Source organism: Xenopus laevis, chromosome 8S (genome assembly GCF_017654675.1).
Source record: "Xenopus laevis strain J_2021 chromosome 8S, Xenopus_laevis_v10.1, whole genome shotgun sequence".
In the NCBI taxonomy this organism is placed as follows: Eukaryota; Metazoa; Chordata; class Amphibia; order Anura; family Pipidae; genus Xenopus; species Xenopus laevis.
The window spans coordinates 75,422,543-75,450,189 of record NC_054386.1 but is presented as its reverse complement, the minus strand read 5'-3'; the positions used below and the strand labels follow the sequence as shown (position 1 = coordinate 75,450,189).

The following is a 27,647-nucleotide window of genomic DNA, read 5'->3' as shown; positions in this document are numbered from 1 at the left end:
GACTTGCAAGGTAAGGAAACCCAAAATGTATACATTTATCGAAACAGACATGTTTGTTGCAACCAGGGTAGATATATGTAGAATCCCAATTTTATGTTTTTCAGGGGGCCAGGAAAGATTGTGGGAAAATATCAAATCAGGGCAAAGACTTTTTCTTTAAGTACTCAAAGAATATAAACACTGGGATTTGTGCTTATACAATATTTACTGTGTTACTAACAAGGGTTAAAGGAGAAGCAAACCTTTAAGTTAAAAAACCCATACCCCCTACCCTACATAGACCGCCCTCCCTCCTCCCCCCCCAGCCTAGCTGCCCCCCGGTGAATGCCTCTAAGTCTTTACTTATCCCTCGGTGCAGATTCTGTCCAGCGGAGTTCACTGGCACCAAACGGTACTTACTTCGCGAAGTTTACTAAAGAGAAGATGGCGCCTGTGAACTCCGCTCAACAGAATCTGTACCGAGGGGTAAATAAAGACTTGGGGGCATTTGCCCTGGGTAGCAGATAGGCTGGGGGGGAGAGGGTCTATGAAGGGGGCGTTTTTAACTTTAGGGTTTGCTTCTCCTTTAAGCATTGCAGCATAAATGTTATACTATAGGACAGCATGTGCATGAACTCTCTGCCAGTTACTTGCACAACCTAAAGCAATAAATAATTGACTGAAGAAGTTGTCGACTAATTGGACTTGACTGTTTACATATAGAACCATATTTATTCATCTGGTTAGTATTTTAAACCTCTTTATTTCAATAATAATAATATTTAATAGAGAACATTTCTTTTTGGGAACATTAGGACAACATTTTTATGTAAAATCTGGGAAAATATTATATAAAGTCAGGGGAATGTGCCCATTAAAATGTATTCTAAATTGGCAGGACAACAAAAATCAATGTAAAATGTGGGAAAACTTAAAATCAGGGTACTTAAAATTGAGGTTTCGCTGTAGGGTGAAAGGCTGTAGGTTCCTGAGATTAATCATCCTTGTGTTGATTGTCGGTTTTGCACAGATAACTCATCCCTCAAATATGACATTTAAACAATTTGCAAAGGTAAATGGTTGCAAGGGTCCCACATGCCCTAGCGTCCAGCCAGAGGTTTGAATGTCAGACTGTAAGATGTATAGGAAAGGGTCTAATTATTATTATTATTAATAATAATAATAATAATAATAATAAAACTCTAGCCTTGGGATAAATCTGCTGTAAGGTATAACTGACTGTTACTTAAGCCTCCATTATTGTCAGACTCACGGATCACAACCTTCTTTATTTCTGGCTATAGCCCTCCTCCAATGTTACAATCCCTATACAACAAGCCAGCATACATGATATGTAGTATAGTGGCCCAATGGGCATTCAGATATCTGTGAGGCATAGCCAGGCAAAAGTGTCCCATGACGAGAGAACTCCAAGCATATCTGCAGAAGGAAAAACTTTTCTAGTTTGCTCATGTTCAAAGAGATAACATAAAATATGCTATTATTAATATTCCCTTTTACAAAGTACAATTCTGCAGGAAAAGGTTAGTGTATGGTGGTCCCTAAAAGGGAGCAATGTAAATAAGGACACATCTGTCCTTTTGATTTTAGCAAAGTACTGTTAAAATGGACAATAAGTGCGATTAAATCTATGACTTTATTTTGCAGGTGGACAGTTGGACAAAGGTTTATGATGGTGATCGAACCAATTGCAGAACATGATGACAAAATCAAAGCAATGAGCAGAAAAACATAATTTAAACATACTGGGCATGCCATTACATAATAATAAAAGCAGTATACATAAATAATGAAAGTGTGATGTTTCATTTGGGTCTATACAGAGAGATCCCATACAACTATGGCAGCATAGGTATTCCCCTGTACTAAGCACAATTCAGCAGGAACAGCCCCCTAAGTTTGCTCATAGTCTGTACAGAGAGATCCCATAAATCTATGGAAGCATAGGTATTCCCTGGAACTTGTAGTTCTTTAAACAGTGCACTTGGTGGTTACATATACTGTAAAATGTAATTCCTGTGCTGTGTTCAGTTAAACTCAAGAAAAATAAATTATTGCGAGATAGTGAGTAATTATAATGGGACAGAGGTAAAGGCAGTCACTATTTGTCATCCAGCCCTGGAACCCTGTGCCAAATTGCGTCTAGGGGGCCCCACAAAAACGGTTCCATTCGGGCCCCGCAGTTGGTAAGACCGGCCCTGCAAGCCGTTGGTACAAACCCATTCATTTGTATGGAACCCTTATTACAGATATGGGCAAAGTGTAGCCTTCAGAGAAAGTGTGTTGTTGGTTTTGTTGATTGCCTTGTTTTTCTGTGCTTTAAAAATGCCTTCTTAAAGCTTAATTTAGATCAATTATCTTCTTGACTTTCTAATGAAATGGTGCTCTTCAATCTTGTGTGTCATTACCCAAAGTTCTCAAAGTCTTTGGATTTACTAGATTTACTTGCTAATCCCAAAATCATACTGGGCCAGCGGGCAAAAAATCTGGTGAGCCCCAGACCTCATGCCCTGCTCAAGCCCGCTCCCCTTGATGCTGGAAATACTGCCCACATGCCCTAATCCCATTGATGAATGAAGGAGGTAACAAGGATGGGACATGATGCTAGGGGGGCACAATGCGGGGAAGGGGCAGAGGTCAGGTGCCGGCTAGTCCTAATAGTGGCCCAGAACCAGTGACACTAAAGATCACTTACTGCACCAAAGTTTGAAAGGGGATCAAACATACATATGAGCTTGTTAAAAACCTGCAGAATGATGTTGAAATATCAAGAATGATGGTGAAATATCAAGTTCAACAATTCTTAGGCTATAGGTTCTCCAAAATGTACCTCCCAACACCCCCATATGAAATATTAGAAATGTTGGGCCACTAATTCACTCTGACTGTGGCCATTTTCATCTTCGGTGCTACAAATTTTTCCTAAGCCCTTTCTGCTTTGTGTAAACTCCATCTATTTGTAAAGTTCTCCATTTGGGGCTGCTCTAGAAATGAAATGCCTGGTGGTTGATATTGTATCATGGGGTGATACAGGGTATGCACTATATGTACGGGTTATCTCATTGGGGTGGCTCTGTGTCTATACGCAGAATGGCTCTGTGTGCCCGCAAGAGAGCTTTAAAGAGGGGGACTGTGTAGAAAGCACAGTGAGTTCTGCCCCACAGTTATCTATACCTATAAATGTACGGTATCTTTTTCCCATGAATGTATGCAATTTTGTACTACTAATAAAATTGGTATTTTTTTATAATTTGAGTGTTTGTTAACAAATGTGACCCTGTACTGTGACCAGATACTAAAAGGGTTGTTCTTCAGGTATGAATAAAATAAAAGATGGGGCAAATTGTGTAGATATACGAACTACACTGTTTGCCTCCATTTATTAGAATAAAAACTAAAATAGTAATGTACCTTTGTAGACAAATTTTACTTTAGACTGTAATTGTCTGGAATGAACGAGTCCATTTTCAGGCACATGTATAAGTACAATGGTGTCTCTAGATTTACATTCAGCATCAAAGCTAGTGTCCAACAAGAAAAAAAAGGCTCCGTAATATGTACTAAACCCGCACTTATACTTAGAAATACCAATACAGGTTTGGGACCTGTTATGCAGAACGCTTAGGACTAGAGCCTGCATTCTGCCTGGGGGTGAAAGTAGTTTGTAAAAAAAAAAAAAGGCCCTGCCAATGCTTAGGCACTCACACTGGGAGGGAGCTCCCGAAGCAAGTGCCCATGTCATGCAGAATGCATGCACACAATGAGCTTCTGACATTATGTGCATAACGAGCAAGTTGTGACATTCGCTCATTATGCACATGCTTGTGCCCCAACATGGCTGCTCGAACTGGGAGCTCCCTCATGGTATGGGTGTCCTAGCACTGGCGGGGCCACATACAGTGCATACGATACAAACCACCAGGACATGTTACAGTCACAGCTCCAAGGGTTAAAGGAAAGGGAAAGCAAATCAGAGTTTTTGAGCATGGAGGTCAAGTTACTTTTACTCAGATGAAGTAGCTGCACGTGCTTTAAGGAGCTGAAAGCATCGGATGTGATATGTGTTATCTGGTTGTTATTTAGATGCAGTTTTTTTCAGGTTAGCCAGCTGAAGGAACAGTTGATAGCTCCAATCTTGGCTTCCAGGTGCAGATCCTTGAGCTGGATTAAACCACTGAAAAGCTGATTACGGAAATGAGAGATAGAGTTATGTCTTAAATTTAGTACATTTAATTTGTTAAGTTGGTTAAAGGCATCATTTTGAATCACCCAAATCTGGTTCCTTCTCAGATTTAGACCTTTCAAGGCTTGCTGATAGCAAAAAGCATTTCTCTTTATTGCCTATGTGATTATTTTTCAGAGATAGGCTTGTGATGTTCTAAAGCTTTCTGAAGGCTTGTGGAATGTAAAGTATTTTATTAAAACCAAGGTCAAGATTTTCCATGGATAACAAAGGTGAAAATACAAGAGGGTGGATTTCAAAGATGTTGCAATGAGACAGATCCAGGGAAAGAAGGTATAAGAGACCTCGGAAAGTGTGAGCAAGAAGGTAGTTCAGTCTTGTGTTTTTGCTAAGGTTCAACTCTCTCAAAAGGTCAAGTGCAATAAAAGCTCCAGGATAAAGGAAAGTCAGGCTGTTCTGGCTCAAGTAAAGGATTTGAAGAAGGGGAACACTACTGAAAGCATTATAGGAAACTATCTAAAGCAGATTATCGGCCAAGTTCAAAGACCCCAAACTTGCAGATAGATCTGGAGGAAGGTTTCTGAGCCCAGTTTTATCACAATGAATATTGTCTTCAGAGAAATAGAAGCACATTCCAGGACAAGTAAAAGTTATCATTTCTGCTCCCATATAGAATGACTGAGAGCATGGTTCTGCTCGAGTAGTAAGGTCTGTATATTTGAGGTTTGGATTTGACCAAACAAACAAAAACCGTGACTGGCCAGAGTTTAACTATTGGTACTACTTAAATGTTCTGGTGTATACCACACATCACTGCAACACTTCAGTAGCAACATTCACATTTCAAGTCCTGCAGGATCTCTTTATTTGCAATTTTCATTGTTTTTAAGATAAATAAAGTTTCATTTTGTCATAGCTATCACAAGCAGTAAGATAATTGTGCATTATACAATTAAACATAGATTTGTAGCACCAAAAAGAATAATAGTAGATTTTGCAAAATACCATTAATGATTTACTTGATGAAAAGTTTTTTTTTGGCACATTAAAGGACAAGGAGAACTATAACCAGTACCGGTAGTCAGACACCAGTAGTCCTAATAGCTCTTCTGAAACCCCAGGCCAGTCCTTCTGTTTGCTGAAAACTACAGTGGCAGGACATTTCTGGAGCATCTCTTCTATTTCAATTCACACTTCAGCCTCTACAATATTTTCCCACCATATAGAGCTTTATAGCAGAGCTGTGCAGTTGGAGTCGGAAGAATTTTTGGGCATCTGGAGTTGGAGTCACCAAAAATGTACCCAAGCCGACTCCAAATAACTTTAAATACAAGCACTGAAAATAATCAAATAACATTTAAGAGCTTCTATAAAGGAGGATAAGCAAAACTGTTTCTAAGAACAATACTTTAGGTAATCTTGGATTGCTATTCTACAGCTATATGCCAGTTTCAATTAATTTACAGTATAGAGTTTTAAAGTAATTAAGCTAATTACTAAGTAACAAGCTGCTGTGTAGCCATGGGGGCAGATTTACATTGTGGGCACCCCTAGGCCCACTGCTGTTCGTCGCACCCCCCCATCCCTTTATTCAGGCAAATTTTTGTCATTGGGACCGGAGCAATGGGTATTGGTGCACAGGAAATTTAAAAAACTATCATATCTTCTGTGCATCCCAGTGTTTCTGAAAAAAATGTGGGTGTGGTTGAGCAGCATGCCGCCCCCCTAAAATCCTGCCGCCCTAGGCCCGGGCCTTGGTGGCCTTTCCACAAATCCGGGCCAGCACAGTATACATAGCACATAAGAGATAAGCCCTGTCCAGTAAAATGGTGTTTTATGTGTTATCTGCTATGTAACCTGTTCCTTTGCTCCCTTTTTCCAGCTTTTATTCTGAGACCAGCACTCCCTGTTGTAAAAGCCAATTTCTTTATTGTGTCTGTGCCCGACGTTTCGGTCCCAATTCGGTCCCAACAGGTAGTGCTGGTCTCAGAATAATTGATGTATACATAATTACCGTGCACCCCTCCCTTTGCTGAAACTATATGCCTTGGAGTGCGGATACTCACTTGGAAGGATATATATATATATATATATATATATATATATATATAGATAGATAGATAGATAGATAGATATACATACATACAAGAAGATCTGCACTCATCACAGGTCTTATTCATATAATTAAAAATGTTTTTATTGCAAAGCTTATAGCCTAACGTTTCGGCCTCCTCCGAGGCCTTTCTCAAAGTGAGGAGGAGGAGGCCGAAACATTAGGCTGTAAGCTTTGCAATAAAAACATTTTTATTTATATGAATAAGACCTGTGAGTGCGGATCTTCTTGGATTTTTGTGGATAATATTTTTGACAATGCACCCAGGCATATGAACTTTTCATTCAAGAGTGCCGGCTTTCCGTGGTGTTCTATATAAAATCTATACTAATCTTTCTGAAGTAAACCCAGAACCAGTGCAAAGCAACACTACTTTGATACACTTGCCTCTATAAAGGGGCAAACTTAGTTTTCATCCTTTGAATTAATACCCTTTTAATTTAAGACAGTACTTGTCTTGCTTTAGTAGCCACAGAATAGTGCTGCCTAGAGTAACAAAGTTTGCTATCCCCAAATTCTTCTCAATTAAGGATGCCCACATTGTACATGCCCCTTTAATACCCCTGCATGATCAATTTGTTTAGCTTTACAAGCAATATTAATGACCTTCTCCCCATCCGTCATGTTAATATTTATACAAGGGGTTACACAGGAAGAACTGAATTATTAGCGGATGAAAAGATGTATGGGCCCATTTATGACAGTTACAGGTGCTAGTGCTCGAGTGCAGAGGTGCAGAAGGCAGCACTAGTAGGTGCAAAAAAAGCCCTGAACTTCGGTAAACATAGACCTTGTCCTACAGGAATAAACCTAGGAAACCAGAGAGCTGCTGAGATGAAAGCTTTGTATTAGCAGTTTAATCCCAATATATAATACAATAAAAATACAAAACTTGCCCTGGTGCTGTAACCTATAGCAACTAATAAAATGCTTTGCTTTTAATCAGTACCTGCTGATATAGGTAACATAACCCCATGAACTACTTATAGCTGAGAAACCACTAAAAATAGAAATGAACTGCAAAAGCGAAGCATTCTATTTACATATTCTTTTATTTTGGTTTAGAGTCTAAACGCTAAACCAAAGTCTAAAGATAATATTAAAGTTTAATATTATCCTCTTAGTAGCACAATGCCCAATATACAGGCAAAATAGCATATTTATCATAGCAGCTGTCCCTAACAAATTAGCATTACTTCCAAGATTGACCAAAGATACAAGTTGGGGAGAGAAAGTGGTTTTTCCTTAGCTAGCGCTGGATATCACATCTGAAAATAACTTATTGTCCTATAATTTATTTTAGTTTCTTTTACAACGTTGTGTGCGAAATTGCCTCTGCTAAAATTGCTCAGACTTGAGCAAATCCCAGCTTTTATGCCACTTGTGACCTTGCCAAAACATTGTTTCTGCTGATATTATGAACCGATCAGTCATGTTATAATGGTGCATTAGAAAGTTATATGAATGCCTTAGGCTGTAAAACCTGTGTGTAAATAATTGGTTTGTGGGACTCCACTGCAGTGTTTAGAGGAAAATCAGTCTTTCAGAAACACGATTTCTCAGTAACTGTTTCAATGAGCAAAGTCAAGTCTTTGTTGTCTCCCTCTGCCACCAAGTGGATGATGTGTTTGTAACAGGTATAAGGGTGCAAACTGCCAGCCCTCAATCCTAACATTTGTGAGTTTTAAATAAAAAAAAATACTTCAATTCAGAGGACATTGACCATGGAATATGCAAGCCCAAATAACAGCAGCACACAGAGCAAACTTTTTTTGCTGTAGACATCAATCAGAATTGTTTATAAGGCTATAACTCAAAGAATATTCATGGCTCTTGTGTATTATATTGAGATATAAATAGAGAGAGTATACTAAAAACTCACACATTTATTCAAGGATCGACCCCCCTTATATATCTTAGCTTTTCAATCAAAGGGCCTGTCATGCACAAATACCAGTTGCATGGTTGCACGCAAATGCACTGGGAACACCAAATCAAAACAAAGTAAAATGTATCAAATTTGTGTTATTCCTTTACAGAAAGTGAAGAAAAGGGAATATCAGGCTGTTCAAGAAAATAGCAGTGTCTGCATTCTTCTTTACAAACTCAAACATTCACTGTATAAACTGAAAAATGTTTCAAGATTTTGCTTTCCTTTAAATCACTAAACTAATATTTACCACTGTTTCTGGGAACTGCTGTTGCGTGGAGTCGACCAAATTCTGGCACCTGTTAAATTGCACAATTCTTCTGCATTTCTTGGTTTTGCCTTAGAAACTGCATTTTTGATGTCACCCCACAAGTTTTCTACTGGATTAAGGTCCAGGGATTTAGCTGGCCACTCCATAACGTCAATCTTGTTGGTCTGGAACAAATTTGTTGCTCGTTTACTGGTGTATTTGGGGTCGTTGACTTAATGAAACTCCCATTTCAAGGGCATTTCCTCTTCGGCATAAGGCAAACTGACCTCTTTAAGTATTTTGATATATTGAAACTGATCCATGATTCCTGGTATGTGATAAACAGACCCAACACCATAGTATGAAAAAATCCCCATATCATGATGATTGCACCACCATTTATCACTGTATTGACCGTGTACTTCGGCTTGAATTCAGTGTTTGGGGGTCATCTGACAAACTTTCTGCGGCCCCTAAACCCAAAAAGAACAATCTTGCTTTCATCAGTCCACAAAATGTTGCACCATTTCTCTTTAGGCCAGTCAATGTTTTTTTTGGCAAATTGTTACCTTTTCGGCCCGTCTTTTTTTCAACAACTTTGCGGGGGCTTCTTGCCAAAATCTTGGTTTCACATAGGCTTCTAATTGTAACAGTACTCAACAGGTATATCTGTGCAAATAAGTCAAGTCAACTGGACTTGCTCTGTTTTTTCCTTGAAGAAGTTTCACCAGTCATCCAACTGGCTTTCTCAATTCAGAATAACTTGTAAATGCGATCTTTCGGAAATATATCCTTTAGAATGTTGCTCCAATCAGTATAATTTGTTTATCATAATCAGCAAGGATGTCATAAAGTTAGGGGTTGATTATATTAGCATGATTGGAGCTTTGAGGTATTATTAAACCTTCCAGGGAGAGGTGCCAAAACAGCATTTTATGTGGCAGACAATAGATGTCGCACCCCCATCCCTTTTCAAATTTGGTTTTTCAGTTTTTACATATATGGTTTCTTTAACACCTCTTTTCAACCAGACGCTCTCCTGGTCTAGAATCTGGACTTGGCAGTCTTCAAATGTGTGTCCTTTTTCTTTTAGATGTAGGTACTGTACACAGTTCTGACTGGAGGAGATGGCTCTTCTGCGCTGCACCATATACTGGGGTAACTGTTGTTTGGTTTCTCCCACATACAACTCAGAACACTCCTCACTGCACACACAATGTTTCTCTTCTTGTGCTTTGGGGTTGGGTCTTTTGGGTTAAACAGTTGCTGCCTCTGTGTGTTGTTGGGTTTAAAGCAGACAGGGATGTGGTGTTTATTAAAAATCCTTCTTTTTCTGACATCCCAGCTACATATGGGAGGATCAAGTTCTTTCTCCTTTCCTGTTCTCCACCAATAGTCTTGGTGTTATAGCTTCTCTTTCTATCGGTTTTCCCAAAGGCCCAATATGCATGCCCACACGTCTTCAGGGCCCCTTTGAGATGTTCCATCTCTTTCAATTTAGCCTTTGTGCTAGTTGGGATTGTCTGCTCTGTGATGTAGAGTTTTGATAACCCCCAGTTTGTGATCTAGTGCAGTGCTGTCCAACTTCTGTGGTACCGAGGACCAGAATTTTTCTGTCCTACATGGTGGAGGGCCGATAATGGAAGCGAGTGTTAGCCAATCCCTGTTTTTAAACCACACCCACTTTAAACCACAACTATGTTTCCACAAGACCATGACCACATTAATGGTGGTAGTACACCAAAAAACCAAATGGTTGGTGCTCACTGCAGGAATATCACTTATCACTCATACGTGAAAAAAAGTTGTTATATTAAGACATACCCTTAAATCCTTATGCCCCATCCTCCCCTGTGGATAACACAGCACCCCCCCCAGCACATGATTAAACACCTTAGGGGCCCCTAACAATAATTTTAAAATGCTAACAAATCCCCAGCTTATGTTTCACAGGCAGAGCAGGGCACACACAGGCAGAGTATGGCACACACACCGGGAGCATAAGGGAAAGCAGAGTATGGCACACCCAATGAGCATAGAACAGGGAGAGTATGGCACATCCAGGGAGTATAGGGCAGACAGAGTATGACACAAACAAGGAGCATAGGGCAGACAGAATATGGCACACACAGGGAGCATAGGGCCGACAGTGTATGGCACACACAGGGAGCATAGGGCAGGCAGAACAGGGCAGGAGACAGGGAAACCTATTAGGACCACTCTATGATGTACTACATACAGTGACACAGTGCTGGTGCCCATCAAGCAGTTTGTGAGAGTGTGAACAGGTAAACAATTTGGGCAGTTTCAGTCTGGGTCTCAGATGTGAACAGTACAGTGCTTTAGGGTGTGAACAATAGAGGTGTTGATTACATGTGTGAACAATACAGGGGATTACAGCCTGAATTTGAGGTTTAAACAATGCAGGAGCCAGTTATTGATACTTTTATAGTTTACACATAGTAAGCAGACTTTCATATTGGGGGGTCGCAGGCTGCAAGTTGGACAGCCCTGATCTAGCCGATGGTGGGAGTCAAATAGCAGGGACTGGTCTGTGTGGGTAGGTTTCCTGTAGACCTCTATTTCCAGCATTCCGTCCTCTCTGACTCTTACCAAGCAGTCCAAAAAAGTCAGTGTCTTATTTTTCACATCTTCTCGTGTAAACCTGATGCTGTGGGCCACTGTGTTGATGTGTTCAGTGAAAGTCTGTACCTCCTGTGTGTGTGTTTTAACCCAGGTGTCATCCACTTATCGGAAACAATGACTGGGAGTGATCCATTTGAAGCTATCCAGGGGATTTCTTTCCACTTCCTCCATGTACAATGGGCGAAACTGGTGATCCCACGGCGCAGCCATGCTTCTGCCTGTACAACTTATCCTTGTACTTGAAATCGTAGTTACTTAGGCATAGGTCCAGTAAGGAACATACTTGCTCTGAGTTACGCTTTGTTCTGTTGTCAAGGGTGTTGTCTTTTAGCAACCATTTTCTCACGGTTTCAACTGACTCTGCAATGGGAATGCACGTAAAAAGAGAAGTAACATCATAGGATACCATGGTTTCTTCGTTGCCCAATACCAACACTTGGATTTTGTTTGTAAAATCCTGGAATTTCTGGATGTGATGCTCTGTATTTCCAACCAAAGGGGCTAGGATGTTGGCTAGGTATTGTGGCACGTTGTAGGTCAAAGTCCCGAACGGTGCTCACAGAATCTTAGAAATACATCTGTAGCCAATGGCATCAGTATGTTTTGCAACAATAAGGTTGCAGAGGTCTTGAGAGAGCTCTTTGTTTTTACCCATCATGAGATGCTTCTTGTGTGATACCTTTGTAATGAGAATCCTTTTTATAGGTCATTAATTGGGACTAAACCAGCAGATATTAAATTGTACTGATAGGGGCCAGTTTGCTTTCTAAATATGGACAGATCTCAATAGGTTTCTTGGCTTTCCATGCCTTTTTGCACCTATTTTGCTTCCTGTGTTCAATACTTATTCCGTGTGTCATTCCACTTTATTATACATAACCTAATTTATGGACTTATTTGTTTTGAGTTCTTTATGTGGGTTACTTGGGTTGTTGCTAACATCTGGTGTAAATTTCATGTCAATAGCCACATTAGAAATGTATTTACTGAGAAAAATGTTGATGTGTTCAATACGTATGTCTATGTTCATACAGTATGTTACCCCAAAAACAGTGTTGGTATAAGATATAGAATGTATAAAGCACTATAATCCTTCTGTGTGGATAAATATTATGCTTTGTCATCACAGAACTAATTAGAAAGAGCAAACTACCATAATTACAAAGAGATGCAGTTAATATTATGCCAGACTAAATCCACAAAGCATGCCAATATTCTACACAATCTACACCTGGGCCAATCCATTGAAGTCAATGGGACAAGGCAGCAAAGAACTTTTTGCAGGGAATGTGGTATAAACTGTGGTGTTCATTAGATGACCGCACTAAATACAGATTTTACTTTGCTTAGTTTTGAGGCAACGCCTCTTTCGCTACTACAATTTTACACTCTGCTATAGTTTCACATAAACTTACTCCAAGGTTTTATAAATAAGCATGAAGTGTACATTATACCACTGCATTAAACTGCCCACCATAATAAATATGCCTTGATTTTTATAATGTAGTTTTTATTTCTAAATTACACTGCAAATAATTCACTTTACAATACAAAATTGCATTCCTGAACCAGCAAGTGCATTTTGTCTTTGTAGTTGTAATATTGGTGTGTTGGCAGCCATCTCAGGTCATTTTGCCTGGTCATGTGCTTTCAGAAAGAGCCAGCACTTTAGGTTGGAACTGCTTTCTGGCAGGCTGTTGTTTCTCCTACTCAATGTAACTGAATACATTGCAGTGGGACCTGGGCTTTACTATTGAGTGATGTTCTTAGATCTACCAGGCAGCGGTTATCTTGTGTTAGGGAGCTGCTATCTGGTTACCTTCCCATCGTTCTGCTGATAAACTGCTGTTGGGGGGGATGGGGAAGAAGGGGGGGTGATAGTCTAATTGCAGTACAGCAGTAAAGAGTGACTGAAGTTTATCAGAGCACAAGTCACACGACTGGGGCAGTTGGGAAACTGACAATATGTCTAGCCCCATGTCAGATTTCAAAATTAAATATAAAAAAATCTGTTTGCTCCTTTGAAAAAATGGATTTCAGTGCAGAATTCTGCCAGAGCAGCACTATTAACTGATGCGTTTTTATCATGACAGTATATCTTTAAGGCCAAACAGAAGCATTGCAATGCAATAACGAAAGTATAATTTTTAAGTTATGTTTTTGAAGAGTAGGTAGTATTTTCAATATAATCAATGGACTTGCCAATGAAAGCAAAAAATAAAAAAAGGCAGCATTTTACATATTTCAGAATAACTGAACAGGTATTTAATTTTAAATCTCATCTCACAACATTATTAAGAAAAGAAATGCACACAGAATACAGCATGCGGAGAATGACGTTTTATTAGATGTTTATACCACCATACTTGAAACAGCTTAAAATAGCAGCAAGGTCTTTAAAACTAGCAAACAGCCTGCCAAAGCCATAATAGTAATACCTGTTTATATAGAGGTTTCAATCAATCTTTGGCGCTTTTTTTTTTTTTTGCAGAGATATGAAACTTCCTGCCATGTGCAGTTTTTTTTCGGTCTGTGGCTTGTATGAAACCAGTTTTTCCAGATAAAACAGGATTTTTTTTTTTTTTATAACATAACTTTAAATAAAAATCGTTACAAAAAATGAATAATGTTCATGCAGGCCTTATACAAAAAGGAAAAAAAAATATTTTCTGTGGTTATGCTTCGAAACAAGAGACAGACAAAAATGCATTCATTCGGAATACTAAACAGAAGACGAGAGTACAAAAATACTTATTGCTGTTAAATAGTAACAATGCTTGGACCATTACTGATTAGCAGAATGTAAATGAAGACAGACTGGCTTAAATAAAAGGAGTCACAGAAATCAGTTTACAAAGTTTTTGTTAACAATTGGCAGAAAGACTTAAATGTACTTTGCAGATATTTCATCTTGGTTTGGTCTTGTAAAAGTTACAGTTTGCTTTATTCACAAAATACAGATCCTTCCATTGAGTACTCAATAACTGGTACATTTGTTATATTTCTGCATTATAGTTATACAGTTCTGATAAAATAAATGATGCTAGTGTCTAAAAGTTCTGCATAACTCAAATGTACAATGAAGGTTTTTACAACAGGGAATAGATCTGGTGATCAAAACAAGAAGTTGAGTCTCATCATATAGAATATCAGCCATATGCTCGAGAGGAAAGCAACATGGATGCCAGGATATGCCTGCTTCTATCCATCCTGAATATTATACTTGTAAATCACTGAAAAGTAAGCCCTAACAATAACCCACAGAGATGAAACCAGGAATTAAGATGCACTTTAAGAATAAAAATCCCTCTGCTTGTGTTTCCTCCCCAAGTTATGGAGCACACAAAAAACAGGCATAATGAACAAAAGACACGGAGCATATTTTAGTGTTAGACTATAGATATCCAGCATAAATGTTACCATTTGAAATGATGGGGTCAGCACTTTGTATATAAAATCCTTCACTACACATGATCCTAACATTTGACTGCACTGCAATACACTGACATAGGATCGGATAGTAAAGGGTTTAAAAGGGGAGAAAAAAAAGTCTGAGTTTGAATGCATTTTTGGTGTGAACTTGAAGGTGATCTGGGAAAGAAAGCACTTGCGGCATTTAGAGCTCCTTCCTGAGAAATGGTAAGCTTCTAATGTTGGAAAAGCAAACCTGAAAGTCTTGCCACCTTTAGCAGTTCCTAAACCAAGTGTAAACTGCCAAATTGTGCAAGGGTTCAACCCCAGCATACCACATGCTGTCTTCATGGCACAATTACACTTTTTTCATCCCACGGCCCATCAGGCAAGCAAAGACTGTCATAACCATCTTGGGTTTCACTTCCACTAGGTCCTCTGGGAGAGCATATATTCTAGTACCAATCCTTCGGGCCATTGAGATTGCATATCTGGTGGGAACAAATGTAATGATAGGTAAGGCATAACACAATCATGTACAAAAGACTTGTATGAACATATGGTTCTGTATAGAATGATTCGCTTTGGTAGAGCATTGCATCTATACGACAATCTGGCACTCGCCTGATAGCATGTTCTAATCTGCCAGATAGAATTCTGGTTGATTTTCAGCCAGGTATCGGTTGGGCAGCCATTTAACAGGGTAACATGCAGAGCCAATAAGCTGCTGACTCAGTATTGAGGTGCCAAGTCAGCAGCTTTTATTAGATCATGAATGGCCATCGTTATTCAATATACGGATTGTAGCATGAGCCAGCGAACTTTAAATCCCACGTGCCAAACACATGACTGAACAAATGTAGGTGTAATATCCTGCCTGGAATCAAACCAATGACCTGGTGTTTCTATGCTGTCTGCATTACCTCTGCCCTATGTGAGCAGACAGCTAAGGTCCTGGTTTGCTATCCTTGTATTTACAAGTAGGCTTGGCTTGTTTCACCTGTTACCTATCTGGCCACAGGTGATTTGTGTAAGCCATTAGGCTTCCTACAAAACCCCCTACACTGCACTGACTCATTGCCCAATATAGGTTTGTTTTCCATAGTTCCCGGGTGTGATTCTTGTCTGATTATCTGTTCCTTGCTTTTGCCTTTGCTGTATCGCTGCCTGAACCGACTCTTGCCTGTTTGACCACTCTCCTGCATCCTGACTTTGTAGCATGATATCAATTGGTTTTGACTCCGGCCTGTTTATCCAGACTACACTTCTGGTTCCTGATTCTGAACTGCACTGTCTGCCTGGTAGTGACCCGGCTTGTTCCATGGCTATGCTCTCTGCTCCCCATCCTTCCTGCATACGTCACAGTTCCCTTGTCTACCCAGAACTTCCCCCTTGGTCCTCTCACTTTAATACCTGGCGGCATTAGAGTAACGGGGGGATCCTCCCAAAACAAAAAGTTGGTTGTTAGAGGCAGAAGCGTAAACGAAGACCGGGACCCTTTTGTAGGTTTTGGGGTACCATACTTTACAGTAGGTTGAGGGAGAACATTAATAAGACATTTACAATTTGAAAAATCAAAACAATAGTGAAACATTCAATTTATTAAAAGTTACATCAGAAACATTTTAATAGTTTGACAGGGTTTTTTACTCTTTTTGTAGGACCAGTAACATTAAAATGTGAAACTATTTTATTTACATTTAAAGTTTATATCATGTTTTCATCTAGCACCTACAAATATACTATTTCTAGGTGGCAACAAATGTTTATAGGTTTCCAGTCTATAGTTCTATAGATCCCTGTTATTCCCAGAGCTTATGTGCTGTGTAACCTATTCAGCTTGAATAGCTGCCCCAATACCTAGCAGGTTATTTATATAAACTAAGTAGCGTTTCTGAAGCAAAAATACAGTTTTTAACAGTACATTGTATTTACAGAACACACATACAATACCAGGGGCAAAAGTTTAGCATTTTGGCTCTCAAAGTGGTGTTTAAAATCTGGTAACCATCCAGTGATTTATCCTTTTGTTGACCTTTATATGTATGTTAATAATTAGCAGTTTAGCATGTGTTTTGTACTAATTTTGTCTGTTTATTACAAACTGGTTTCTCCGAATAACTCATAATAATGCCTTACAAGTGGGGCAATTGTGGCACTTTTAAGCATTAAGACAAGACAAAATGATTCTTCCCCCAAACAGGACATTAAACTGTACAATTACCTATTTAGTCTATTTACTTATAATATACAATTAAACAAAAAATGGAAGGGCTTAAAATACATTTAGATATAATGTACTATTACCCAGCAATTACCATAGAGGCAAGGGCAGTAGAAAATAATATTTTTAAATGTATTTATATAGTGCCAGCAAGTATGCAGTGCTTTACATTACTTTTTAATAAACAATTGTAATAATTCAACATACTACGGAGGGCTAAGGAGTAAAAATTAGGACCAGAGGGCAGAATGGGGGGCCTTATACTGTATACTGTGGGCAGGGGAGCAAATCTAGAGTGCTATAGGACACAATACAACATGTTTAGAACCCATAACCACTAGGAATGCACATTCAAAATATGAAAAATAAATTATCTGTTTAGAAAAGAAAATCTCACTTTCAGTTGTCTAAAGCTTTTGCGCGACTATCTCCCCGAACTGCCTCAGCGTTCGGGGAGATAGTCAAGGCAACTTTGGGCGACTATTGAAAACGCATCGCCGTGTGTGCATTAGCGCAGGCGATTTTGCGCTATAGCCTATGGGAAAAAACCGCAGTTCGGGGAGATAGTCGCGCAAAACACGTGGCGATAAGTCGCCAGGCGACAAAACCTCCCCGAATCTCCTCATCTGGCCTTACACTTAGAACTGCAGACGAGAAGAAAAAACGAATTACCATTCCACTGATAATGAGCTTAACAGATAAGGGAGAGGGGGTGTGTTTGTTTAAAGGTTAATGGGGAGCGCTGAACAAATTGCCCAGTTTATACAGGAAAAGGGGGGGGTAATGTCAGTGAAAGTAACCCAACTAAAAAGTAGCGCTTTAGCAGGCAGAATTAATTTCTTGTGCCAAATTTTAGTACAGGTGTTTATAGTTGCATACTGCCCATTAACGCGTTCCTACTACAGCAGCAAGTGCAGCCTGGGCCCTGCGCCTAGCACATCAAACAGGAGCTCTAATTAATAAAAGCCATGCAATAAAACACCTGCCAGGGAACCTGCACCTCACATAGAAAAGAGCAATGCTACAAACTTACTTGGCATTGTCATGTTTATCTTCATCAGTAAGATTGTCATCACCCTTCACTAGTTCATAATTAATGCAGCCTGGCTGGATGGCATCGATCAGATCCACTACTGCAAAGCTTGTGCAGATCGTTTTGTCCTGGATTTAGAAAGATATTTCAGATAACGGATTATTTATATGCGATAAGTGTTAATAAGAGAAAGATCAGGTCATAATAACTGTTTATTGAGAGCATTTCACTGAATGAACATCTTCTCTACCTGCAATGAATATTGTGAGAATGAAAATGTACAGAAACACAAGGCCATAAAAAAAAAAAAAAAGAGCATTTGTCATTTTAAGGAATGCTTTATATGGGAGGCGCGTTTCTGGTTTTAGCATTGTGAGAACTAATTATCCCTATTATCCCTAAGTTTGAAGGTTTACAATTAATTCAAAGCTCCCAGGATGTAAAACAGCTATATGCCTTTGATTAATCCAATAACTCACAATGTTGCTTTGAAAGACAGATGATATCAGAGCAGTGGCGATCCTAGAGGGGGGCGGGCCCTGATGCGTGACGCGCAGCCCCTCTGTACGGCCGCATTTGCCGGCATTTTCAGCGGCAAACGGACTGCCGGGGGGCCCTGTGGGGGTGCGGGCCCTGGCCCGCTCGCACCCCCTGCTCCCCCGGTAGTTCTGCCACTGTATCAGAGTCTTAGGGGTCTATTTATTATGCAGTATAAATTAAAAATTGCTGAAAAAAAAAAAAAGTGTAAAAAGCAGTGTAAAATAAATGGCAAATTTATCAAGATGTTTTATTTTATGCTATGCGATTGCCAGATTTACCTCCATTATTTTACACTGCCTCAGACCCTTGTAAGTTTCTAAAGAAGTTGCTCAAAGAAAAAGAGTGTAAAAAAAAAATTACACAATTTACACAATTACATGGTGATGCCTGGTAAATTATTCAGATTTTTACACCACATAATACATCTGTCCCTTAAACTCTGCCCCTTAGACCCTAGAGCTTGAGGATCTAAATCTATGTGGTCTTTTTTTTTCTAAATTAAAAATATTTCTTATGTTTGACCACCAAACCAATAAACATTTTCAAATATCACCCATGATAAATGTAGGGAGAGAGTGATATAAAAACGTTGTTAAATATTTTAAAATATTGTTAAATATTTTAGCGCCTGTTTTTGCAAAATATCTACTACCAGTATATATCATGCATAATCAGCATTTACCTTAAAATTCTGGATTGAGGTTTTTTTCCCAGCATCAGCAAGGATTCGGTTCACCCAATTTACAATGATTTCATCATTAACTTTCTGTCCCTCCCCGAGATCCTCCAAGACATTCAATGTGTACCTGTAGATGAAAAGAAAATAGAATTTCAATAAGAGGAAAGGGCAGCCAGTTCAGCCTAATCAAATGTTCACCAAATCATATTTATAAAATTTCAGGATACAGATTCTATTTACTCACCTTCTCATCAACTGCCAGACCAGTGCCAAAGTCAATGTTGGGTTTCCATCATTCAGATCTTGTCCTCCGATACCAACCAGAGAGAACTTTGCAGGATGTTTGCCCAAATCAACAGCATAGTTGCAGTTCTCAAGCTGGAATACAAATAGAAGAGGCCCTATTAACTGTGGCTTCATACCTTGGTTGAAGGGTCTAAACTTTTGATAAATACCATAAAGGTCTGCTTTTAATGCCCCATTTAGTGTTAGGGGGATGCCATAACTTTAACTATGAAACCCGCCAGCACCTAGATCAGCATTAGATTAACACGGTCTATGTTTAATATACCTTCTTCATATTTGCCCCAAGTTTAGGGTATGGTGGCTTGTTCACTTTATTCCAGTCGACTGGAACTTTGATCTGATCATACAACTGCAATATGACAAGTGCATCTTGTAGGTCACTGAAAGAAGAGTTCATCCCATCAGTAACAGCACAAACATGAACCAACTTTTCAAAAGCAATAGGATGAGCTATGCACAGACAACGACTTATTTTGTTATGAGCTATCAGCAACATTATACATACTTATACAGGTGATTCACATGTGGATTCACTCCCAAGGAATTCATCCAGTTTCTGAATGTTCTTTCTTCCCGTGTTTCTCCTGAAACAGCATGAAAACAGCATGAAAACAGCATGAAAACAGCATGAAAACAGCATGAAAACAGCATGAAAACAGCATGAAAACAGCATTTGAAAACACAGAACCTAACATTTGCATATACAGTATAAATTTGAGATGCATAGCACTGTTGTAGCACTCTTTGGTCCTAAACATCTCTTGTTTATACTAATTAATACTATATGAGGAGCAGAACTACTAATATTTAAAGCTTAGCAATGCTTACTGCTACTGAAACAAACATTTATATTTATTTAGAAATCAGGAATCCACCTCCTGCTGGATACTCACTGCATGCAGTACAACTGAAGTCCAGAAGATGGCACAAGTCTACTTTTCAAAAACAAGCTTCTAGTTTGCATTACGCATCTAAAAAAATACTAAATGATTTATTGTAGTTGATATTAAGTGAATGTTTAACACATTCATTACTGTAGCACACAACCTACTTCTGAACTATGGAGGTTGTTCAGGTTTCCCACAGAAGGGTAAGCAAAAAGGGGAACAATTGAACAACAGATAAACAGATTCACAATCACGCTTCCACTATTGCAATGATAGTTTTATCTGCTGCATGTGGTGTACGTCCTACATTTAAGTCGCAATGTTGAAAAGAATAAAAAGGGCTAAATAAAGATCAGTCACAAAAAATGTTTATTTAAGACTTGTCGCCTTAAAGGACAAGGAAGTTTAAACTAAAGAAGTAGGCTAGAAATTGTGTACATTATGTTTTGTGCTTCTGTATCAGCCCAAGGCAACCACAGCCCTTTAGCAGGGAAGATTTGTGTCTCCAAAGATGCCCCAGAAGCTCCCCATCTCCTTTTCTGCCGATTCACTGCACATGCTCTGTGCTGAAGTCAGTTACTGAGCTTAGGGACCCACTCACAATATACAGTACACATAGAATAGAAATTAATGGATAATTACTACATGGAAGCACTGAAACAGTTTTCAGTGCAATTAGCATCAGCATTTAATAATCAGCCTGGTAGCATCAGCTTATATTACAGACAAACCTCATTTCCTGCTTGAAAATTTGCAACAACCCCTAAGCTTAGCTTCTCAACAGCTGCTCAGAGCCCACTGAGCATGTGAGTGTCACAGACACTTTCCAAGATGGTGACCCCCTGTGACAAGTTTGAAGTCCTGGATCATTGCTGCTGTAACTTTAGGCTGTACAATAAGTTCAGTATATAAAACATGGCATTTTTAGCCCTATTCATTTCTAGGGGTTAGTTCTCCTTTAAGAGTTTAATGCATAGAGATGAAAGTGTAATTGGAACAGGTGCGCTCACCTTATGGAAAAATCTAAAAAGGTCCTGGCATAAAACCTTCCATATATCACAGTTGCGGCTTCTCAAGCTTTCAGTAACCAAACAAGGAAGGAGGTCCAACCTGTGACCCAATAGCTTTTTTTTTTTGTGTACAAAAATTCACATTTTTTACTTACTTTATTAAAATTATAGCAGGACATTAAAAGTTTCAAGAGTTTAGGAGAGGTTTAGGAGAGTTGAAAAAGATATTAAAGTTTGTTACAATTCCCCAAACTAGCAGAGAGTTTGCACATTAACTTTCCATCCTTTTGACAGCGACAGCATGACCTGACTAGCTTTGGGATAAGCTAGTAGGTTTGTAAATATGCTGAATGACAACTTTTTATTCCAGCTCGTTCAAGAACCTACTAGGAATAACACTCTTTTGGACCTTGTAATAACTAACAATACTGAACTCGTCTCTAACATTTGTGTGGGTGAGCATTTAGGGAATAGTGATCATAACATGGTCTCCTTTGAGATTCTGTTGCAGAAGCAATTCTATAAGGGAGTAACTAAAACACTAAATTTCAGACGTGCAAACTTTGACAGTATAAGGGTATCTCTGCAACATATTAAGTGGGAAATGCTTTTCACAGGGTTAAACACAGAACAAAAATGGGAAGTCTTTAAAATGCTGCTTAATAAATATACTTGTCAGTATATTCCACTTGTAAGCAAGGAACGTCGTTGCAAAGCAAAACCTTTTTGATTCAATAGAAGTGTTGGTGTTGAGGTGGGTAAGAAAAGATGTGCTTTTAAGGCTTTCAAGTTAGCTGGTACAGCCGAAACATTTATAAGGTACAAGGAGGCCAATAAATCATGCAAAGAAGCTATAAGGCAAGCTAAAATTGCTATAGAAAAGGATATTGCAGCAAGCAGTAAAAAAAATCCAAAATTATTTTTTAAATATGTCAATAGTAAAAAAATGAAGCAGGAAGGGGTGGGACCCTTACTATCAGAGGGGGGTCAGCTGGTTGATGAAAACAAAATAAAAGCGCAGATTCTGAACTCGTATTTTTCATCTGTCTACACAAATGAAGAACCAGTAAGTGAAGGTTTCCTTCTTAACACTCCCAATTCTAGTAATACAACTAATGATGCATGGTTCACACATGAAGAAATTCAAAAGAGACTTGAACATGTTAAGATTAACAAAGGTCCAGGGCCAGATGGTATTCATCCCAGGGTAATTAGCGAGCTTAGCTCTGTGATTGCCAAACCTCTTTACTTAATTTTTCAAGATTCATTGAGATCTGGCATTGTGCCGAGAGACTGGCGAATTGCTAATGTGGTGCCTCTATTCAAAAAAGGATCCCGTTCTCAGCCTCAAAACTATAGGCCAGTTAGTCTGACGTCAGTATTAGGAAAGCTTTTCGAAGGGTTAATAAAGGATAAGATACTGGACTTCATAGCAAATCATAATACTATGAGTTTGTGCCAGCATGGTTTTATGCGTAATAGATCTTGCCAGACTAACTTAATTTCTTTTTACGAGAATGTAAGTAGAGACCTCGATTCTGGGATGGCAGTGGATGTGATTTACTTAGACTTTGCTAAAGCATTTGATACAGTGCCACACAAAAGGTTACTGGTTAAATTAAGGAATGTTGGCCTGGAACATAGTATTTGTACCTGGATAGAGAACTGGCTAAAAGATAGACTACAAAGAGTGGTGGTAAATGGAACATTTTCTAATTGGACCAGTGTTGTTAGTGGAGTACCGCAGGGCTCTGTACTAGGTCCCTTGCTTTTCAACTTGTTTATTAATGACCTGGAGGTGGGCATTGAAAGTACTGTTTCTATTTTTGCAGATGATACTAAATTGTGCAGAACTATAGGTTCCATGCAGGATGCTGCCACTTTGCAAAGTGATCTGTCTAAACTGGAAAACTGGGCAGCAAACTGGAAAATGAGATTCAATGTTGATAAATGCAAGGTTATGCACTTTGGCAAAAATAATATAAATGCAAGTTATACACTAAATGGCAATGTGTTGGGAGTTTCCTTAAATGAAAAGGATCTAGGGGTCTTTGTAGATAACACGTTGTCTAATTCTGGGCAGTGTCATTCTGTGGCTACTAAAGCAAATAAAGTTCTGTCTTGCATAAAAAAGGGCATTAACTCAAGGGATGAAAACATAATTATGCCTCTTTATAGGTCCCTGGTTAGGCCTCATCTGGAGTATGCAGTTCAGTTTTGGACTCCAGTCCTTAAGAGGGATATAAATGAACTGGAGAGAGTGCAGAGACGTGCAACTAAATTGGTTAGAGGGACGGAAGACTTAAATTATGAGGGTAGACTGTCAAGGTTGGGGTTGTTTTCTCTGGAAAAAAGGCGCTTGCGAGGGGACATGATTACACTTTACAAGTACATTAGAGGACATTATAGACAAATGGTAGGGGACCTTTTTACCCATAAAGTGGATCACCGTACCAGAGGCCACCCCTTTAGACTAGAAGAAAAGAACTTTCATTTGAAGCAACGTAGAGGGTTCTTCACAGTCAGGACAGTGAGGTTGTGGAATGCACTGCCGGGTGATGTTGTGATGGCTGATTCAGTTAATGCCTTTAAGAATGGCTTGGATGATTTTTTGGACAGACATAATATTAAAGGCTATTGTGATACTAAACTCTATAGTTAATATAGGTATGGGTATATAGAATTTTAATTAAAAGTAGGGAGGGTTGTGTGTATGGATGCTGGGTTTTCATTTGGAGGGGTTGAACTTGATGGACTTTGTCTTTTTTTCAACCCAATTTAAATTTAATTTAACTATGTAACTGCATAGTTAGGAATCAATTGAAAGGCAACATCAGCTGAATGTCTTAATTATAAATACACTAGTCCCTAATTACGCTTAGGGGCCAATTCACTAACTTCGAGTGAAGGATTCGAAGTAAAAAAACTTTGAATTTCGAAGTTTTTTTTGGGCTACTTCGACCATCGAATGGGCTACTTCGACCTTCGACTACGATTCGAATCGAAGGATTCGAACTAAAAATCGTTCGACTATTCGACCATTTGATAGTCGAAGTACTGTCTCTTTAAAAAATACTTCGACCCCCTAGTTCGCCATCTAAAAGCTACCGAAGTCAATGTTAGCCTATGGGGAAGGTCCCAATAGGCTTGGCTAACTTTTTTTGATCGAAGGATATTCCTTCGATCATTGGATTTAAATCCTTCGAATGGTTCGATCGTACGATCGCACTATTTGCGCTAAATCCTTCGACTTCGATATTCGAAGTCGAAGGATTTCAATTCCCAGTCGAATATCGAGGGTTAACCCTCGATATTCTACCCTTAGTGAATCAGCCCCTTAATGTAAAGTTCAAAACAAAAGAGTCACCTTCTAGCAATGTCCAATCAATGTCCTGGTTCACCGGTTTGGTAAGTGCTGGGTATTTGTTGAACAGGTTAGCAACAAAAGCCAAGTTTAGTTTAGGGTTTCCACTAACAACATCAGCAGGCGTGACAAATTGTCTGCAGCCCAGCCTGTCTGCCTGCTGTAACATGTACTCTGCTCTCTTCAGATCATCCTTTTCCTGTTGGAACAAACACAATATTGTATATTAGTGTGCAAAATCTTTGGCATTCACAAAAACGTGTTGCATCACTAGGTTGAGAGCAGACCATTCAGCATTATCAGAAAATAAAAACCAATAAAAAGTATATCTGCTGCTGAAACTTAAATGTGTCTTGCCCAACGGGGCTGACTAAATGACTTCTATATGGTGCTACAACACACTGTTTTCATTGTAGTACAGCTGGACATATAATTATCTGTTATACATTTCTTTCCTGTTTCACTGTAAAACATCTGATTCATTTATATGGCAACTAAAGACTAAGCACAAATCTGTGTGTTTCATTACATTTTAAATAAATGAGGCCTTATGTGGACAACTGCAAACTTTCTGCAGGCATTATTGCCTAGGTCTTTAAACAAGCATATTAATAAAAGGACCTCCGTTATACTAAACATAGCAGATGCAGTAAAACGGGAATACAGTGAATACAATTTGAGTAATGGAAAGTTCCCTTTGCCCTTACCTCTAGGCAAATATATCAAGTCAATTACACAGGATACTTACACTGAAGCCAGACATGTTAATGTCAATTCTCTCTTCTCCCTCTTTCTGTCCTTTGGGTGCAATCTGATTGAGAAGATGGAAGTAGGCTCTTGAGTCCTAAAAGGGATGGAATGAAAAAGCGGATTTAATTCCACAGGATTACCAAACATTAGGAGTAAAAAATACAATTAAACACAAAAATACAAGGTTGTTATGTACATTACAAAGCACCAAACATAAAAAGATAAAATAGAAAAAACAACATTCTTGAAAACGATGATTATAAATAAAATAGGAAGTATTGCAATAAATATTAAAGTTTTGCTATAACTTAAGATAATGCTAGTTTGGCATAGCCTGCTGTACCAGGGGTAGTTGGAAGAAATAAGTGGCTAACAAATGCCAGAAAAAGTAGCAACTGGGACAACCCTATAGCCCTGCTATAAAACTAAGGGATGGTATTGCCCTGCACATTTCAGCAAGAAAATGTTAAGGATTTATGTTTAGTTTCCCTTTAACTGTACCCTTTTCCAGATTACAACAACCAGCAATATTTATTTTTCTCCCACTTATCTTATTGCCCAAGCAAACAGACATCTCCATACCACTATACAGACTGTCTAAACAAGCTCTTCTGTAATTTAAACCTGTTCCAGACTGTGTTTTCTGCTTACACTGCAGTATTTGTATCCTATACCTCTACTACCGATGGGCCTATTGCAGTCTGGAAAATACTTTTAGAATGCATATATTCTCATTAGCATCTAATGGACACAGCAATAAACAGTCCCTTTACACAGACTTTACACTTTCCATTTCCCACATATGGGGAAGATGAGCTGTGGCCTAAACTGTTGTACTCATGTTTATGATCTAACAAGAGCATTTCACACTCAATAACAAAGTGAAAACTCCTAAATTCCTCAGTATTTCTTCCAGATGGGATAAAGCAATTATATACCTTGACAGACGGACCAAAGTCTGTAAGCTGAAGAAGGAAGGAAAGCATGAAATGAAAGAAACAGGAGTGCAGTTAAGCACATTAGAGGAAAAACAGAAGTCATCATAAAAGAAAAAGCCTGCTTGCTAATACTTCTTACTGACACAGTAGGTAAGAGAAGGAGCATGCAAGATATACATGTAGCATCATCAAAGGGAGTTAATCATTATGTATAGTGCAAGAGTAAGCAAGCTGTGGGTTTCCCAACTGGTAAAGAACTATTTCTATCAACACATGAGGCAATAGCTCATCAGCAGTTGGGATGGAAACTTTGCTGGCGTTGTTTATTTTGTGGCTTGGGAACTTTGAAAACTGCCACCCAACACAAAATCTTGCAGAGCAGGATGTAAGCAGTCAGAGCCACACCAGTCCCCACTTCCGGAATGTTATATAAGCAAATGGGTTGGTATTGCTACGATAAAGAAAACATTATCTCTAGAGCAGGGGTCCCCAACCTTTTTTATTCATGAGCATTTAAATGTAAAAAAATAGTTGGAGAGCAATACACACATGAAAAAGTCCATGGGGGATGTCAAAAAAGACTTGTGATTGGCTGTTTGGTATATGGGCTGTTAGCCTACAGAGTCTCTGCTTGGCAGTTATGCAACCAAAACTTGCCTCTAAGTCAGGAATTAAAAAAAAAAAGCCACCTGTTTTGAGACCAGTGGAAGCAACATCCAAGGTGTTGTTGAGCAACACGTTACTTGTGAGCTACTGGTTGGGAAACACTGCTCTAGAGGCACTCATAACACACACACTTAATTGGCACTATATAACTTGTATATCACATTTGTACCCTATCTAGGTTGCACAAAAGGTATAAACAATGTATTTTTCAAATATTTCTATAAACTCATTGTAATTGTGCTAAGTTTTCACACAACAAGATCTTTCTTAAGTTTGAGTGGGCATACATGCAGAAAAAGTTATCCTATTTAGTCACAAACAACATGACCTAAACTTGTATAAAATCCCGCTCCCCACAAACACTGGTCCAAACTGCCCATGTTTGTGCTTTACCCACTCTGTGCTTGATTATTAAAATGTGTAAGCCTGTCAGCAAGTTCCTTAGTGCCTAATTTGGGCAACATGGGGCCTTTCGGACCCTCTAAGAGATTTCAGAATTTACCGAAAATTCTTTGAAGCAGGCAGGCTGTGGACACAAATTTTTTTCACTTTGAACTAACTGCCTGGTGGAAGAGTTGTGTGCCTGTTCCAAAGAATATATGGTTTGTCCGCTCTCCGTGCTGAGGGCTCAGGGCGGTGCACCTGGGCCTCTTCCTTTATGTGGTGAGTAATCACTTTCTATTTGGAGACCCTAACCTCAGATTTATTTGATAATTT

General features: G+C 38.9%; 1 protein-coding gene across 4 annotated transcripts in view; it reads right to left on the bottom strand.

Annotated features, from left to right (window-relative positions):
• Positions 1 to 13,447: 13,447 nt before the first annotated feature.
• pls3.S (plastin 3 S homeolog) overlaps positions 13,448 to 27,647 on the bottom strand; it is a 60,261-nt gene continuing 46,061 nt past the window's right edge. For 3 of the 4 annotated variants that reach the window (XM_041575072.1, XM_041575074.1, XM_041575073.1), the window contains exons 10-18: positions 26,265 to 26,291; positions 25,325 to 25,420; positions 24,580 to 24,775; positions 19,821 to 19,899; positions 19,581 to 19,695; positions 19,254 to 19,387; positions 19,013 to 19,136; positions 17,791 to 17,918; positions 13,448 to 15,024 (exon numbers count right to left, since the gene is read on the bottom strand). In XM_041575072.1, coding sequence (XP_041431006.1) covers positions 14,892 to 15,024; positions 17,791 to 17,918; positions 19,013 to 19,136; positions 19,254 to 19,387; positions 19,581 to 19,695; positions 19,821 to 19,899; positions 24,580 to 24,775; positions 25,325 to 25,420; positions 26,265 to 26,291 — 1,032 coding nt within the window. In that variant the 3' untranslated portion in view covers positions 13,448 to 14,891. The remainder of the gene's footprint in view (positions 15,025 to 17,790; positions 17,919 to 19,012; positions 19,137 to 19,253; positions 19,388 to 19,580; positions 19,696 to 19,820; positions 19,900 to 24,579; positions 24,776 to 25,324; positions 25,421 to 26,264; positions 26,292 to 27,647) is intronic. The other variant, XM_018233106.2, reaches the window with a different exon arrangement.